This window comes from Melozone crissalis, unplaced genomic scaffold, assembly GCF_028551555.1.
Source record: "Melozone crissalis strain CALT ecotype California unplaced genomic scaffold, PUWL_Pcris_2 ptg000004l_1, whole genome shotgun sequence".
Taxonomy (NCBI): Eukaryota; Metazoa; Chordata; class Aves; order Passeriformes; family Passerellidae; genus Melozone; species Melozone crissalis.
In genome coordinates, this window is record NW_026535782.1 from 41,189,027 (window position 1) to 41,205,873 (window position 16,847).

At 42.7% G+C, this 16,847-nt stretch overlaps 1 protein-coding gene across 1 annotated transcript; it reads right to left on the reverse strand.

Moving 5' to 3' along the window:
- Positions 1-1,715: 1,715 nt before the first annotated feature.
- On the reverse strand, positions 1,716-16,737 carry XPNPEP3 (X-prolyl aminopeptidase 3). Its single transcript, XM_054278420.1, has 10 exons — positions 16,656-16,737; positions 15,054-15,170; positions 12,150-12,557; positions 9,870-10,072; positions 8,966-9,028; positions 7,498-7,611; positions 5,122-5,207; positions 4,446-4,629; positions 2,888-3,008; positions 1,716-2,069 (listed from the first exon to the last, which is right to left on the reverse strand). Exons 1-10 carry the CDS (start codon positions 16,714-16,716, stop codon positions 1,903-1,905), a joined length of 1,524 nt encoding a protein of 507 aa, XP_054134395.1. The 5' UTR covers positions 16,717-16,737; the 3' UTR covers positions 1,716-1,902.
- Positions 16,738-16,847: the final 110 nt, after the last annotated feature.

Genomic DNA, 16,847 nt, shown 5'->3' on the forward strand with positions numbered 1-16,847 from the left:
AAATCCCCAAGATTTGGCCCAGTTGATTTGGTTCTAACAGGTGTAATTGGTACAAATGTATCAGAGATCAGAACATCATCAAAAATACTCATCAGGTCTGTGTTCATCCTTAGGAAGCCTCCCTTCTAACATTTTAGGTTGTAGCTATCACTGAAACACAGGAGTATTTTAACAAGCACTGCCATCAGAGATTAGCAGATTCCCTTAAATAGGTGAAACTTGATACACTAAACCTTGAAAAAGCATTTTTTTGGTCAAGTTTAGAAAACAAAAATATGGCATGCCTTGGCTGCCTTTCAGGTGTCAAAATTCAAACCCCAGTGCATGCACCCAGCTCAAATGCAATGAGAGATGCAAGACACTGCCCACTTGGCCTTCACTAAGTGAAATACAGAAATAAACAAAAAGGGGGGGGGGGGGAAGAGAAAAAAGTGCAGATTTTGCTAGAGATTACACAGCAACAGAGGCAGAGGTCAAACTCCAGAACCCTGACCACCTTCCTCACATGCTTCTGGGGGAACGAGGCCAAACTGGGGACAAGGCAGTGATGTTGATAAGAAAGTAAAATGGATTAGGAAGCAGTGACATAGTGGAAATAGACAATCCAGGTAGAGAAGAGAAAGAAAATTTAGAGTAACAGATGAAGAGCACTGAAAGATACCATAAGAAAGGAAGTAAGGTGATGCAACAGCAAGTGTAAATAACAGGAGATGCTGTGATGAGAGGCATTTTTCACACGTGTTAAAAAGCTGATTGTCTAAGTACTTTCAGTAAATACAGAGATGCTTGCCTCTAGTGGGTGTATTTACTATGGCCTGGATGGTAGGCTCATGGTCAGGGTAGAAAACTCTTCTCTTTACTCCTCATCCAGCCCCAGTAACATTTGCAGCTGCTTCAAAAATATTATCAGACCACTTTGGGAAAAAACCAAAAATCAGCTCTCATCACGGCCTCAGAGTTCAGAAAAGAAGAATTATTTTAATTCCAATTAATTCCATATAAAAGCCATGTTAAGACTTGACACTCGCCATAGGGCAGACTCTTCAAAACTCCACTGCTGAAGTCACTGGCACTTGCAGCACACAGAAAGGTGCTGTGACTGTCCCAGAACTGGACACCTCACATCTGGGAGACAACCAATAGCTCACCAGTGAAGTCCAGCATAATCAACATGGCCCTGCTTCCTATGGTAGAGAGAGACTCATAGCAGGAAAAAGGAATGGACCTTTGGGACAAAAGGAAGGGAATGTGGAAGACAGCAAGAAAAAAGCTGAAAGACAAGGTGTTTTTCCCTGCTGCAGGCCTATTTTGCATGTGCCTGAACAAGGACTAAACACATCCTTATCTTTAAAATACTAAAAGAATTCTCCACTGGCTTCAGATACAACCACCTCTCCACCAAACCCACCTCTCTGATTACCACACTCTCTCCTTACATGGTTCTACAAAATTCAAGCTGACACTTTTTCATCCAAAACCAGCATTTATAAAAGCCTCCTTTTAAAAATCTGACTGCTGTGAAACTGCTGCTAAGGGGGAAAAAAGGGGTCATTGGTCTCAGCTGTTGTACCCATGCATCTGGTGGCACTGACAAAATTCAACCCCCCCAAGGGCCCCAGAACACATGGATCCACACAGCAGCAGAGGGATGAATCCACTTTCACATCATACAACAGTCTCACATCAGCACAAATCAGAACAAAACTGCACACAGAGAAGGTTACTTTGTTTTTTCATCCCTCAGTACACAAGCCTTTTGCATTCCACTGCCCAGTCCCAATCTTGAAAACAGCCATCAACTGTCCATGCCTTCCATCACGTGGCAACTACAGCCAGCTAAGGGATCTGCATCCCTGTGGGGCTGTGTCCCCCAAGGAGAATGAAAGGGGCAGAGAAGGGACATCATGAGCTGCGGCCACAGATCTGCTCAAGGTGGTAGATGTCCTTGGGACAGTCAGCAGACAGGACAAGAGGTGCATCCTCTGTTATCACCACATCATCCTCAATGCGCACACCAATGCCACGAAACCTCTCTGGAGCACTCACATCATCCTCAGGGATATAAATGCCTGAAAGAAGAAAGGGAATTAAAACACACAACACTCTCCAGAACACCACCTTTCCCTTTCTGCACCACCAGGAGAGTGAGTTTAGACTTTCACCAACATAACGTGTTTGATCCTGAGAATTTTTAATATGGCAAGTTACTTTCTTTCCTCTCATCAACTCACTGTTGGTGGGCAAAGAAAGGAAAGTGTCCCTCTGTGCCTAAAGATATCAGCACATTAATAAAAACTTCCATAGCTACACCTGGTCTTTTCACACTTCTTGCTCTCAGTGTTACATTCATAGTGATGATTTTAACAATGTTCTGAATAGAGAGAGAGAAGAGACAAGCATTAAATATAAGATTCCAGCTGACAGCTCCAAATCTAGTGACAAGGAGAAAGAAAGATTCCTCACAGCATGCCTAATTTGTAAAGCTAAGTTGTGAATCCCTGTAAATTGCAGACTGCAATGCCTGAGACACTACCAGTGACCGGTAGAAGTTCAGTGGCATGAACATAGAACACAGCACAAGTGAATTGACCCTGATTTCTGCACTGCAGTTCACCTGTGCTGCACAGCCTGTGCTCTACACTACTCTGCTTCCTGAGTTTACTCCCACTATGTGCTACCTTGGCTATGTTTGGGAAGGAAATAGGGTTTTCTAATACTGTAATGACTTTGGGAGGGGAATGACTTAAGGCTTTCCAATAATGCTATAGTTTCCAGCTTCACCAGAAAGGATGTGAATGCTTTGGTCTGCAGGACCAGCTATTTATTGAAAGGCAATACTGTTACTCTCAGTGTTGCATGTTTTTGTCCACCACTGACTGCTTTTTACCTGGTTCAATGGTTATCACCATGCCTGGCTGGAACGGGATTGATCGGGATATATCTGGGGTGTCGTGAACATCCATGCCCAAGTAATGGCCCACATGATGAGGGCAGTATTTTCGAACAGCCTAAGAGAAGACAGAACAAGTGTCACAGAGGCAGTTAAACACAGCCCAACTTGTTCCAATACAAAAGGGAAAAGAGACAGAATAGTTATGTACTTAACTAGCAGTCTTACTGCCACGCCTAGGCCACCAGGGCCTGCCTTCCATGTACTAGAACTGGATGGCCCTTAAAACCCACCAGGTACCTATTATGAGCACATTGCAGATTGCCTTTCCCCTGCACTGACAAGAGCAGCCCAAACCCATCACCATCTCAGCATGGTGTCAACTTTCAAATCGCTGGGCTTTGCTGCCTAAGCCCTCCCATCCCTTAAACATCCAAGCCCTGCACAACTCCCATCAGCAGATCTTCACAACTGGCTGCAGCAAGTGCAGCTGCTCCGGGCTGTGAAAGTGGTCTCCTATGCACAACAGAGCAAATGCTGTGCCGATTTCATTCAGTAGATACAGCATGATTTTAATCCACCTCTACAAGGCACGGACACCGCCTCTCCCCTCCCACCATCCTGATATCCCTCCCTCTAAAGCAGGAATCAGCGAGAACGCCTCCCTGCTCCACGCTCCTCATTCCCAGGGACCACAGCACTGGCTGTGCTTCCACCTGCCGGGAGAATCCGGCACGACACCCCCGTCCGCCGGGGCTGCCATGGCACCGGCACGGCGCACAACTAAATCCGGCAGGAACCTGTCCGGCTGCCAAAAGCCGTAGTGCCGTCACCTGGTTCCGCCATCTTTGCAGTACTGGCATCAGCACTCGTGCAGCTCTGCAGTGAGAGTGAGCGGGTAAACTTCTCTAACTGAAAACCGATCCTGTTTATCTGCAGGTTCAGCTCTAAGGCAGACCAGTTTCCCAGTCTTGTTCACCAGGTAGCTCTGTGAGTCCCAGTACTGACACAAAATGGTGCAGAAGGGGCAGCAGGTGGAATGACTGAGAATAGGCTGCACCTTTTGGTGGCACTGCAGATTTATGTGATGTTAAACAGACCACAAAAGTATGAATAACTGCCTGCAGTCAAGCCTGGACCCAGAATCTTGTGTCAGTGCCCATAGCTCCCTTCAGACTGTGCTCTAAAGCTGCTTCTGTGCTGGCAAGTAATGCACAGCAATGGGAATGGATCTGCAGAGTGAAACAGCAAGAGCCAAGGAACAAATATTCACACTATGTGCATATAAGACTGGGGGTTACTTCAGACCAAATTGTGCACCAAATGGTTGAATCACATCTTGGAGTTTAGCCCTGTCTCAGAGAAATTCATTCTTGTGCTGAGACCAGCCCACAACATGAATTAAAGCACCATGTAGCAGCAAATAGAAGAGACATCCTGAAACCACATTCCTGACCCAAATTAGAGCCCTAAAACTACCCAAGGATAAAACAATCAGGATTAATAGGAGTAAACTAGAGTAAATGGGTAAACTAGAGTTAAAAAATTGAAGTACCTTGAAGAAATGGCTGTCAGTGATGCTGCTGTCCAGGACACCCAAGTCTTTCAGTTTCTGTCCAATAAGGCTCAGCATGAGGCTGTAGATATTTTCCAGACTCATGCCAGGGGAGCAGAGGCTCAAGCAGGACTTCTGGATATCCAGGACAGCTTGATACAGTTCTGCTTGGGGTTTGGTGAACCTGAAGGCCATTGAGTAAAGGAATATCACACAACTAAATCTCTGTTTCCAAGAGAAAAGAGGTTTTGTCCCCAGAACCTATTCTGGGTACAGATTCAGTTCAAGGATGGAGCAGGGGAAAACCAGCAAGCAGAGCAACTGTCTCCTTGTATGAAAGGCTACATCAGCAAATTCACAACTGGCAGAGCTATGTACACATCAACTGAAACTCCTGTTCTCTTAAACACAACTGGAGTCAGCCACAGCTGAACGTACAAAAGCCCTCTCTGCACATTAAGCATGCTGTAATAGCTGAAAATAGCAATAATCACATATATTCATGCAGTAATTAACGAGGCAGTGGGGAATACAGCTGAATGATTACTTTATATAATTTGATTACTCTGAAGCAGCACAGAATGGGACATGGTAAAACTATGATTAAACACACATTCAATCCATCAATCATTTAAGAACTTATCAAAATTCTTCAAAAAAACTTACTGCAGCATACCTTCCATTGACAGGCCAGGTACGTGTGATGTCACTCACATAGCAGGAAAATTCACATCCACCATCTAGCAAGACCAGTTCACCATCCTGGAGAATAACAGGAAAGAATGCTCTGTGGGTCAGTCCAGCTATTAATTGATTTTTCTGTCTGACAGCAGGAAAGGAGGTTATGCTTCTGTTTTTACAATGTAGCTGCAGAAAAGTGAATTCCTTTTGCAGAGTAATACCCCAGGTACTACTGTTTATAAACAGGCTATTCCAGTTGAATTGTTGCTCTGTAAGGTAGTCTGTGACTGTTATGCTTATTTACTGTCTGAACTTTTAAGATGAAGATTTTGGAGTTAAAAAAAAGGCATTTGCCTTGAACTATTCTGCTCTCTGAGACAAGTGCTATTCACACCTGGATCACTACTCCAGCAAATTCTCCCATGACTCCTTCCACTAGAAGTTATCAGCTATAGTGACTGAGACACAGGGGACTTGCAACCAAAGCATAGGATTTCTGAGCTCCCCACAGGATCACCAACAGCTACAAATTTACCCTTGTCATAGGATATGAAGACCCAGCAAAATCACTTTGTATCACAAAATCTAAGAGTGTATCACTGCTGTAAATGCATTGGTGAATAGTTTGTACAACCTTCCCTTTCTCTTCTAGGACTTCCTTGACTGTTTTAACATCTTTCTGGATTGATCTGGTGATGAAGAAAAATTTTTGGAGATGTGAATATCCAATTCAATTCAGCAAAGCTGTTCCATATCAATGACTGCATATCTCCCAAAAAGTCACACAGAAGAAAGACAAAGGGCCAGGAACAAAACCACTGCCTTAAAGGGGCTAACAACAAATATAGCAGTAAGATGTTTAAAAAGTTTGGAGTAAATTCTCTATAGATTTACACAGGCAGAGATTCATTCCACAGATCCATGACTGTGCCAGCAGACATGACGCGGAACGACCAGGCATAACTGCAGCATGTTACGGAAAAGATTAAAGCAGCAAAATTTCACTGTTAGTGTTACTTCCAGTGCTAGCTGCTATCATTGTGTACAGTTAAGTGACACAGACACAGCAGATAAACCAGCAGGGAGCAGACCTCACTATCCCACTGAATAGGTGGGCCATTAACTATCCTTTTATATTGTACTTTAAAAATTTTTCAGAATAGCTGGTTGAATTCTTTAAGGCAAATCTGAAATTACAGCACCTGCCATCTTCCAAGCAATTAAACAAGCTAAGTAACAATTTACTGACTAAGGGAATTCAGCCTGTGGTTCAATTGTCCAGTAAATGCCTTATACTGTGCTTGTCCTCTTTCTTTAAAGCAGAGCCCTCTAAGTAAAAGCCTAAATGAAACATTCAGATACCTCCCAAATTAGACACTTTGTTAGCCTATTTGGAAACATGATCTGTAAGAAGCAGCACACAAAGGAAGTGTCAAGTTTATGGGTTTAATATTCTACCTAATAGTTTTGGAAAAAAACAAGAGACAGTCATTTAACTGAACAACTTTAACAGAAGCAACTGGAGTTAGAGCAGCAGCCTGACCTTGGATGACAGAACAACAAAGGAAGCTTCTTCCTGCCAAAAGCAGCCTATCGTATCTTTTGTACATTTGTCTCTGCGGATCATTTCAAGGTCTGCTAGCATCCCAGCTTCAAGAAAAGACAATGCTAGTGGGAAAGTTTCTTTCTGCATTAAGACAGAGGAAAAATATGCTCCTCTGAAAAGTAAATAGTGAGCAGGGCTGTGAGGGAATACTGCCCCTGAAAATGCTTCTCTGAATTGAAAGAACTATTGTGAGGAAAGCTGGAGAGAGTTCAATTCAACAAGAATCTTCTAAATAAGACAAAATATGTTCCTCTTCCACCTCTTGACATTTAACGCTGATCTGTTCTCTACTTGTTCCCCTTCCCTGCTTTGCTGAGCTACATGGAACCAAAACGCTTTTCAGCTTCAGCAGAGCAGGAATACACTTTGTCCTTATATTGCAAAGGAAGGCCAAGGAATGCAAGTGACAGCAGAAGACCCCCTGGGCCTTTGTCCTACCTGTGACAGTGGCTCCCCTATTTTGTGAGGCCCCCAGCACTGCAAGCTGCTGTGAGAGCAGACGTGCACTAAATTATCAGCAACCCTGTCTGCAAGTCCTTGCACTGTTCAGAAAATGCTGCAGCAAGAACTGACAGGGAAGAAAGATAAGCTGAATCTGTCATTGACCAAGGTAAAATGAAGCAAGGCAGGATTCCTTTCTCTCGCTCACTTAAAAAATATGTATTTAAGAGCTTTGATCTGTTCAGTCAAAACAAGCAGCAGCTAGGAAACATAGATTTGTATCACAGCACTGCATTTCAAGTTACTGGACAGCACAAGGGTTACCTTAATGAGCTGATTATTCTTCACATAGTGCAAAGTGTTTGATCTGTTGCCACCAGCAACAACAGGGGGGTATGCCAAGATGTCAGCACCACGAGCCCGGCACTCGAATTCAAACTGGAGGAACAATACAGAGAAGAGGAAACCATTAGTGTTGATTCAGGTGACTAACTGCCCTATAACCACAATAATTCTTGTCCTACAACTGCTTTCTTAATTTGAACAACACAAAGTGAAACTAGAAAGTGAGTTGACTAAATGAAAGCAGTCTTAAATATTTTTCAAGGGCTCTAGAGAAAAAAAAATACAGAACCATCCACTTTTTCAAGAATTTTTCAAGCCTTTACTGGATCTCCAGGAAGCTTTTTCTGGTACAAGCCATTCAATACTGCCTCAAACACTCACTACATTGGCATATACCCAGGTGAGGATTTGTTCTTATATAAAATAATGCTCTTATTTGGCATACAACTTCGTGAATTTTGAAAGATCCTATATGTCAGCATGACAACGTTCATGGTTTGCTTCTGTCTTTTAAAATTGCAAAGTACCAGTATATTTCCAGCAGTATCTATTTTTCATGACTGTTAAACTAAGAAGGTTTGAAAGCGTGCACTACGTTGATGTCTGAGGGACAGAAGAAAAAAGCAGCATAAGCCTCAAGATCTTTACCTTTCTTGAATGATGAAGCTGATGAAAGCATAGAAATTAATAAATTTACATCTATAAAGACCCTCAACATGTTAATAGCATATCTCTTCTATGGTTACCAAAATCACATGGACAGAACACTCCAGGATGCCTACATGGAGCAAAGGTTTTACGATCCTGGTCTGGACTGAAAAACTGACCTGTAAAATACACTTTAATTAAAGTAGTTTTTTCAACTCAGTACTGCCAGTGCCATGTCAGCACAGGCCCATCCATGTAGCAACAGAGGGTGAAATCCTGCTGATGTTTCTTGAACAGGCATTTCATCACTGCAATTCCTTACAAAGTTCCTTACCAAATGTACAGACCAATTAGTCCCTATTTTGTAACTGAGAGGCACCTAAACTGCTTCAAGATGGCTGTGGTAATCTGATGTAGTAAGGGGCTAGAGGCAAGAGAAGCAGGCTTTACAAACAGGTGTTATAACTACTTAAATTTTGTACAACGGACTTGTATTATAAAATAAGGTGAAAACTTTACTTCCAATTGTTTAGCAGGTTTTGCATTTCAATTTGGTACAAAAAGACATCAATAGAAGGAAACTTAGACAAATGCTACACTCCTTAAATAAGGGTACAGGAAGTACAGCTGGAGAATTCCTCACATGGACACTTCTGTATGTCCAAGGAACCACAAGGGTTGGGTGAATGAATGTGCTACAGTGGGAGAAACGTGATAAAGAGACCTGACATTTCTGGTTTCCTGGAAGGATAACCAACATGCAGCCCTTCCATCTCACTTCCAGCTACAAAGTACTCACCTTTGCATACAGAAAGGCTTCATCCACAGGGGTTTTACTGGCAAACATAGTTTCTGTGAAAGCCTATGAAAAATAAGGGACTTTCAGTTAGCAAAGGAGCATGAACTGGTTTTTTTTCACTTGTTGTCTCTTGAGGAGGGCCCAAAATCAGCTGGCCCAGAACCAGGGGGTTTCACCATTTTCTTTGGTGAAAATGCTGTCAAGACTAGAACCAGTTAAAATGTATTCCTCCCTGTGAAACTGTATGTAGGGGATGACTGACTCTAGTTTTTGTAAAAAAAGAAAATAAATTAGATGATTGAGGCTGATCCCATGGTTTGGCATTTTAGAAGTTGTCTCACCTGTGGATTCCCTCAGGTATAATAGGATTGCCTTATGCAGCTTTTCCTTCAGAGAAGGACAACCTGTACTTCCCTTTTCTACTTGGCTATTTATTTCAATAACATTTATGAAACATTAACTGCATTTGAGGTATCTGTCAGATTTGTTTAAAAGTGGCCAATGAGTTCAAAAGGTATTTGAGGGTGAAGGGGGAATGCAGACACATTAATAGGAAACATCTTCATAAAAATCCTGGTTTCCTCAAAATAAAAATAATAGATGGGAAAGAAAATTATTTTGGAAAGCAGAGAGGAAGCTGGGAAGGCAGTGAAAAGATTAGCCTTTGCTTTTAAACAAAGTCTAACAGCTGCTGGCTTTTTTTCACTAGAGTTGTGCTAACTGAGAGAATCTGGTAGACCAAGCAGTCTTCCAGTTTCCCCTTGTCCTGAGGAGGAAGCCAAGCCCAGCCAGTGGCTGAGACACAGCAGTTCAGTAACAGATTAGACCAAAGCTCTCCTTCCAGCTCATGTCACCTCACCAAGGGAATGCACTGGTTCAGTAGGGGAACACACAGCCCCATTACCTCTGCTGTCACCCGGCCAGCTATCTTCATCCTCTCAATCTCTGCCGGGGATTTGATCAGCCGAAGGTTCTGCACGAGATGTCGAACGGCCTGGATGCGGTTCTTGCTCCGAGCTTTTACCTCAGCCAGGGGCTGCATGTAGTCAGAGTGCAGCTCTGCATGCACTGGTTTTTTCAAGTCATACCAAACCACGTTGGACTCACCTGGAATGCAAAACAAAAGTTGACACTCAAATAAATGCAGACATGTTCTCCACAAAAGGAACTAACTCACTCCTCCTAAACGACATCTGTTGCTGTATTTGAGAAAAATAATTTTCTCTGAATCTACATTGACAGACTATATAGACACTTTCAGTGTCACAGAATACCAGCAATCTCTTCTAAATTTGGAAGATTACCAATTCATAGCGTATAGACTGGACAACTCCCCACTTCTGGGCAAATAATGGGTCTTACAACCATCACTGAATATATGTATCTGGCTCAAATCCATTCAGAGTTCACCTGTCAAAGTTGCACTTGTGTAAGCCAAGCAGCCATCACATCACGGTGCACCTTCTGAATCCTTCTCCCTGTCCTGAATCCGTCTACCTGTCCACAATGACCATGGAAAGCAATTCACCTTTTTGCATGGAATCAAGATCATTACCAGCAACACCTCAAGACACTTGGGGAAACAACTGCTTATTTCAGCCATTCAAAGAAAATGAGCTTACTGAGAACAGACACACTCACAGTGGAAATTTATTCAGAACATCAGTTAAAATCAACATTCTCCTCATGGAACATTTCAAATGCAAATGAGTATAAAAGCCATGGTGAGTCACTGCTGATGTCCACCATGACCCTCCTTCTTTGGTGAAAATAACCATGAGCAGTTGCTTACACAAAGTATCTAAGAAACTGGGCATTCATTAAAGAGTATTGCCCTTAGCTGATTTACTGCTTTTTATGGACCTCTCCTGTTGAAAGCGAAGGGAGACGACCCATCCTTGTTGATCAGCATCGAACTCCGCTTTATTGATTCAATCAGTCACTTTTTATAACCGTGTTAATTAAGTTCATGCATATTGCAAAATCTGAGCTCCTCATAGGCTACAGCTAAAACATTAATCCCTCCTTTTGTTTTCAATACCTGTGGTTTGTTATTGAATCCAAGATTTATTTTCTCACCCTGTTATGAAAGTTCTCAAGGCCTCCATGTTATTGAAGACAGGTTTGAGAACTTAGCTGTTTACAGAAACAGGCTGTGAGAATTTGCTCCTCACAGCTGCCTTTTAAGCCATTTCTGAGCAAAATTCTCCAACACTCTCCCCAACAGAATTACAAACTTCTGACTCCATTTTAATTTTGATATTCCAAACTTCCATGAATGATCTATAACTTGAGAGGTGCCAAACCATGCCATGTGAATTCAGTGTTCCCTTTGTTTTTAAATTAAGAAAACCAGAAATTAATGATCATAGTCATCCTCTGTGCTTTCCCCAACTATACACATCTCATACCTTGCCTAGTTTTCTTTTTCAAGCTGAGTGGGTTTGTTCAGCCTGTATCTCACACACATTTCATGCTTTCTTTGATCATCCTTGCCCTGTGGCTTACCCATTTTCAAGACATCCTCTTCTGAAACAAAATAACCGATTCCAATATGGTATTTAATACTCAAAAATTCTCTCCCTCTAGTTGTGTGACCCCTCCAAAGTCACACTTGCCCTTATTATATTGTCATGAGCCTTCTTCAGCTTTATTTTATACTGCATTTAAGTTCTTCCTGGACTATACATATTGAGGCTACGTGGTGACAGGAGGTGCAAAAGAATATTTCTAAAGGACAGCAATGTTTGTATTTCATGGGCAAATAATCATCTAGCTAAATGTGAGTGGACTAACAAGTTCCCTGTGTGGATCATTTTCCAAGTCTACTATGAATAAAAAGTGTTCAAGTTTCCTGTATGTCATCTGGTCCTGACTGTCAGCAAACAGATATGACTAAAACAGAAACATGGTCTTGCTTATCCTGTTCCTTAGTATTTCAGAGATATGCAGACTGGCATTCACATGGATACACAAGAAAGTCAGAAATTTTCAAAACTACATATCCATTGGTGACCCTCAAAGAGCTAACATGAACTTCCAACTGCCTGTGCCACAGCCATACCCCTTGTCATTCCTCAAGTTCACTTTAGTTTCAAAGTGATGTCACAGACCCCTTCCCAAACTTGAACCATTCAGACTTTGCAAACCACATCCTCATCTCATTCCCTCTATTTTTTGTTACCTTTCAGCTTGGCCACCAAGTGCCTGAACTCCTCAATGGTGTAAGCTTCATCTACTCCTGTGAGAGCAATTGCCCCATCCGGGCCTGATCTGGGCCCATCCCACAGCTCTCGATTTGGATCCCTCCGGGGCACAAAAAGTATGGATTTGTGAGATGGCAGCGCTTTGCCAGGAATGCTCTGCAGCACCAGGATGCTGTCAGGCTCCTGAAACCCACAGAGGTACAGGAAATTAGTGTCCTGGTGGAAAATATAGGGGATGTCATTGCTCATGTAGTACGTAGGGTTGGACAGCAGAATCACTGTGTGGTCCAAACCGTCGCAGCCTTGGGCTTCCTTCTGGATCGACACCATCAGTTTGTGTCGGCGAAGAGCATATTCCACCTGTGACAATCCTGGGGTTACCTCTCCTGTGAACACAAAACAAATCAGATGCAGAAATTCAAGGCACTAAGGGTATTTTACTAGTCACATGCCTGATTCCTGCCTACTCCCTGATGCCTTACATGTGCATGGCTTCTTTGTAACCCCTCACAAGCCTTTTCCCTTGCTCCTCTTCAGCTTCCACTCCTACAGCACATCTTCATTCAGGCTGCTTCTCCATCATGCAAAGGCAGACAGACATTGGTTTTAACCAACTGGATGCTGTGTTACATATTTCTGTGCAAAGGTAGAAATCACAAAACCTGGTAGATTTAAACAAACATCCACATGTTTGCAGAGAATGTGTAAAAAAAAAAGAGGAGGGGGCAAGGTAAACTGAACTTTGACTGCTAAAAACTGATGGGTTTTACAGCACGGACATTGAACAGAAGTTTGCCTCCTGAGGTTGAGCATTAATTTCCTCAGATAAAGCTAGAATGTTTGTTCAAATACACACTAAGTCAACTCATAAAGTGACTATTTCTAAACCACAGGGGCCAGATTGGGTGTCGGAGATTCTGGGGGATCAGGCAGAAGCACAGAGGTTGCAGAGTCTAACCAGTCACAAGATTCCAGGCAGAAACAAACCACAGATGACTGCAGGCTGCCATCAGACTCCTATTAAGGGAAGGGATCTTCTTCAGGGCATATGTAGCTTTTGTCAATATTTAACAATTCAGATATTTCCAAAGTTAAATACTGTATTTCTAATAACACTAACTAAGCAAATGATCTCTCAGATGAAGGCACTGTTTCAACTGCTCCAGTCGCAAAAGACATGAAGTACAGCAATCAAGATACTCACCAAAACAGGACTGAAGTTCAAAGGACAACTAGCAACAGTTGAAGTATGTATTTTTAAAATTGTGAGACTCCCTATTTATGATCTAAATTAATATAAGAGCCTTAATCAGTATCTTTGGCTAGTACCCTATCTTAACGTAGGTTGAATTTTGATACTGTTTGTTAACTTTCCACTTTCATAATCTTTTCTTCCTCTTTCATGTATTACACAGTGGCAATTCTAGAACAAAAATTGATATTTGACTTGTACTGCAAGTAGATTCTTGCATGAGTGCAGTAGGAGGGGAAGTTCTATTTGCATTAATTTTTATACTTTTTCGATTATATGCTCAATACCTATTAGATGTAATAGTCTTTAAAAAGAACCAAACAAACCCAAACCCACCACACTTATTTTACTCTGTGAATGTAGAAACAACAGAGAACACAGAAACTGTTTTAATGCAATCTGGCCTCACAATTCCACAATGTTATACTGCAAATTTCCTATGCTCCACTGCATTCCAGTCAGCTTTTAAACTGCCACAGTCCAGTGAATTTCAGAAGCTGCAACGGGGTGAAACATGGGGATCCCAGCTGTCTTCCAGCTGTGAGGCCTGGAAATTCTCCTTGCATCAAAGGCATTTGCTTTTTAAAACAATAATTGCAATAAAACAATGTCATATTATTGTAAGGAAACCACCTCTACTTTATTAAATGGAAAAATACTTTGGATAGCTAGAATTCACTTCCAGTGCTTTGGCTGCACTTTAAGGAGTCAGCCTTGTTTATTGTGAGCTGTCAATGAGTGCCCTAAGCAACCTGATCTAATGCTGAAGTTAGCCCAGCCTTGAGCATAGTTAAAAAACCAAAAAACCTGTTAACTGTGTGAGGTTGCTTCCCACCTGAATTATTCTACAATTAAATACAAGGGTGTGTATATATATATATATATATTTATACACACACAATATTCATCTGTTCTCCTTTTATACCCACCTATGGAAGAACACAGAATGTTTTCCTAGACATATTCTTGAATATATTTTTTCTGCAATTTTTTGTTTGGTTTTTTTTTTTTTTTTTAGATTTAAGTGTGGTGATCTTATGGCTATATGTTCATTTTCATGCATCTCAAAAAATGCACAACCCCAGCTTCTATCTCTACGGTCTAACTTCATAGTCACAAGCTTCTTTTTGTCCTTCTCCTCATATTGAATACTCCTGTGAACAGGGCACATTCTTTAGACAAGTGCTGTCCATTTATCAGTGTCCCTCCCCATTCACCTTTGGTGAACTTCACTTTTGTTTTGTGACTCACAAGACATGGGATATGAACCATTCTGACACTGCAGCTTGCACAAAAAACTCCCTCTTAATAAAACCCATATTTATTTGCAGGTCAATGAGTCCACAAAATGCCACGGCCACAAAAGGTCTGCAGCACCCAAGGAAACAACCCTGAGTACATCATGAGAAAAAAGAAAGAAGCTATCAAAGTCATCACATGTGAAGCCTATTTTTGGAACCAGTATCATCTCAGACAAGGAAATTAGCTACTAAATATAATTACTGGCTAATGAAGGCAGTCATAAACACTGGAAGCCACAGACAACTCTATGACGCAGCAAATCAATATACTCAGAAAAAGAGAGACAAGAAAATATCAATGACTGGCTCATGCAGGGCACAAACCTCACCTGGTTTGAGCAGATGTGGGTGTGTGAAGGGGCTGGGCTGCCCCAAATACCGGTTTGGAATCTTCTTCTGCTGGGCAGGCTGGATGGAAAATCTTCGGAGAGCACATGACTTGCAAACTAGAGGAAAAGAAATGCACCATGTCAAGGTAAAAAAACAAACTAAAACTTTCCAGTTAGGAAACTGCAGAACTGTGGGCTAGTCATCAGACTCTTAGGAGCATTCCTTCACTTATACAACATAAATATACCTCCTTAACTTCTCCATTTGCTGTGCATCACAAGTTTATGAAACAATGTGCATACAACTCAACTGACAATCAAATACTCATGGAACAGATAGAAGTAAACAAATATATGATAAACCTGACAACCCAGCAACAAAACCCAGGAAGCTCTGTTGGTTTGCACATCCCAATTCATACAAATGGTGTTCCTGAGGCACTCAGCACTCTCCCTCCCTTACTTCCCTCAAACACCACAGGGCTCCAAGCACGACATCTCTATATTGTCTCTTCTCAACTATGTCTTCAAAAAATTTCTCTCATCTGGAACAATTATACAGTTTCCAAGGCTTTTCCAGTTCTATATTTTACTAATAGTGGTGCAAACAAGCCATCAAATAATACAGGTTTACACAGGAATGTGATTTTCTTCTCCTGTCTGGGGGATACCCGAGAGTCCCTGTTTGTGTATTGACCTTCCATGGCAGCAGCATTGGCCAAACTGGACAGTTATGAATCCCACTTCCAAACCACACACAGCCAAAGCAAGTGAGTTTTAAAGACAACTACAAGTATGCATTTGTGAGCTGGGAAGGGGAATGATAAGACAAAATCTAAAATTAAAAATTAATTGTCAGAAACTTTAGAATTCTTAATCACAGCCTTTTGCAGCTGAAGAAGCGCTTGTGCCTGAAAACAAATTATCCAGACTTATAGGCAGGAGAGGGTAGCCAGAAGGTAAATTCTATTTGATGTTTTGGAAAATGGTTGCTCTTTATGTCACTTACCATATGCCTACTAGAAAACTAATTTGTGCTGCCATTCTTAGAACAAATACTTTTAACCCTTCACCAGCATAAGCAAGGATAACACAAGAAAACATCTGCTGAGACTCCGAGGCTTACAGCAAAACACTCGGACCGTGGATGTGCTGTGGGAGCCAGTATCATTAGCCTCTAATTGAAGGTCATTTACCCGTGACAACCAATAGTCATAACACGAAGCGTTCCCTGTGTGATGCTTGACTGGAGACCCGGGCGGTGAAACGTAACCGCAGCTTTTTGTGCAGCCTAGTTTAAATTGGTGTTTCTCCACAAACACAGCAGACAAACAGGACAGCTCGCAGCCAGACGAACACAGCGGGCATTAAATAAAGCAACACCCTGAAGGCAGCGAGGAGCTTTCTACCGTTGCTTTATTATTCCAGTTACTGCCTATTCATCCCTAGGATTCAGCCCTGACCGGGGCTGCCACTACGCCGCCGGCCAGAGCCGCTTTCCCGCGACCCGAGAAGCGCAAGCGGGGCTGTAAGCGGCGACAGCCGGGTGTCGCTACCGGAGCCGCGGGCGGTGCGGGGTGTGGGGGAGGAGGGGTGTCTGACCTGCGGCGCCGCGCCAGCCCCGGGCCGCCAGGACAAGGCCCCGCTGCGGGAGGCGCGACATGGCCGGGCCGCACGGCGCATGGCGGGGCCTCCCTGCGCCGTGGCGCCGCGCGCTGACACCATCCCGGCGCGCGGCCCGCCGCCAATGAGCGGCGCCCGCCGGCTCGGGAGCGCCCGGGGCCGCCTGCCGCG

What these genes read in the sequence shown, in the direction of transcription:
- XPNPEP3 (XM_054278420.1), bottom strand. Translation starts at nt 16,716, where the DNA reads ATGTCGCGCCTCCCGCAGCGGGGCCTTGTCCTGGCGGCCCGGGGCTGG. An exon ending in CTGGCCGGGTGACAGCAGAG is followed by an intron (nt 9,029 to 9,869) that starts GTAATGGGGCTG and finishes TATTTTTCATAG; the next exon opens with GCTTTCACAGAAACTATGTT. An exon ending in AGAATAATCAGCTCATTAAG is followed by an intron (nt 5,208 to 7,497) that starts GTAACCCTTGTG and finishes GTTATTCTCCAG; the next exon opens with GATGGTGAACTGGTCTTGCT.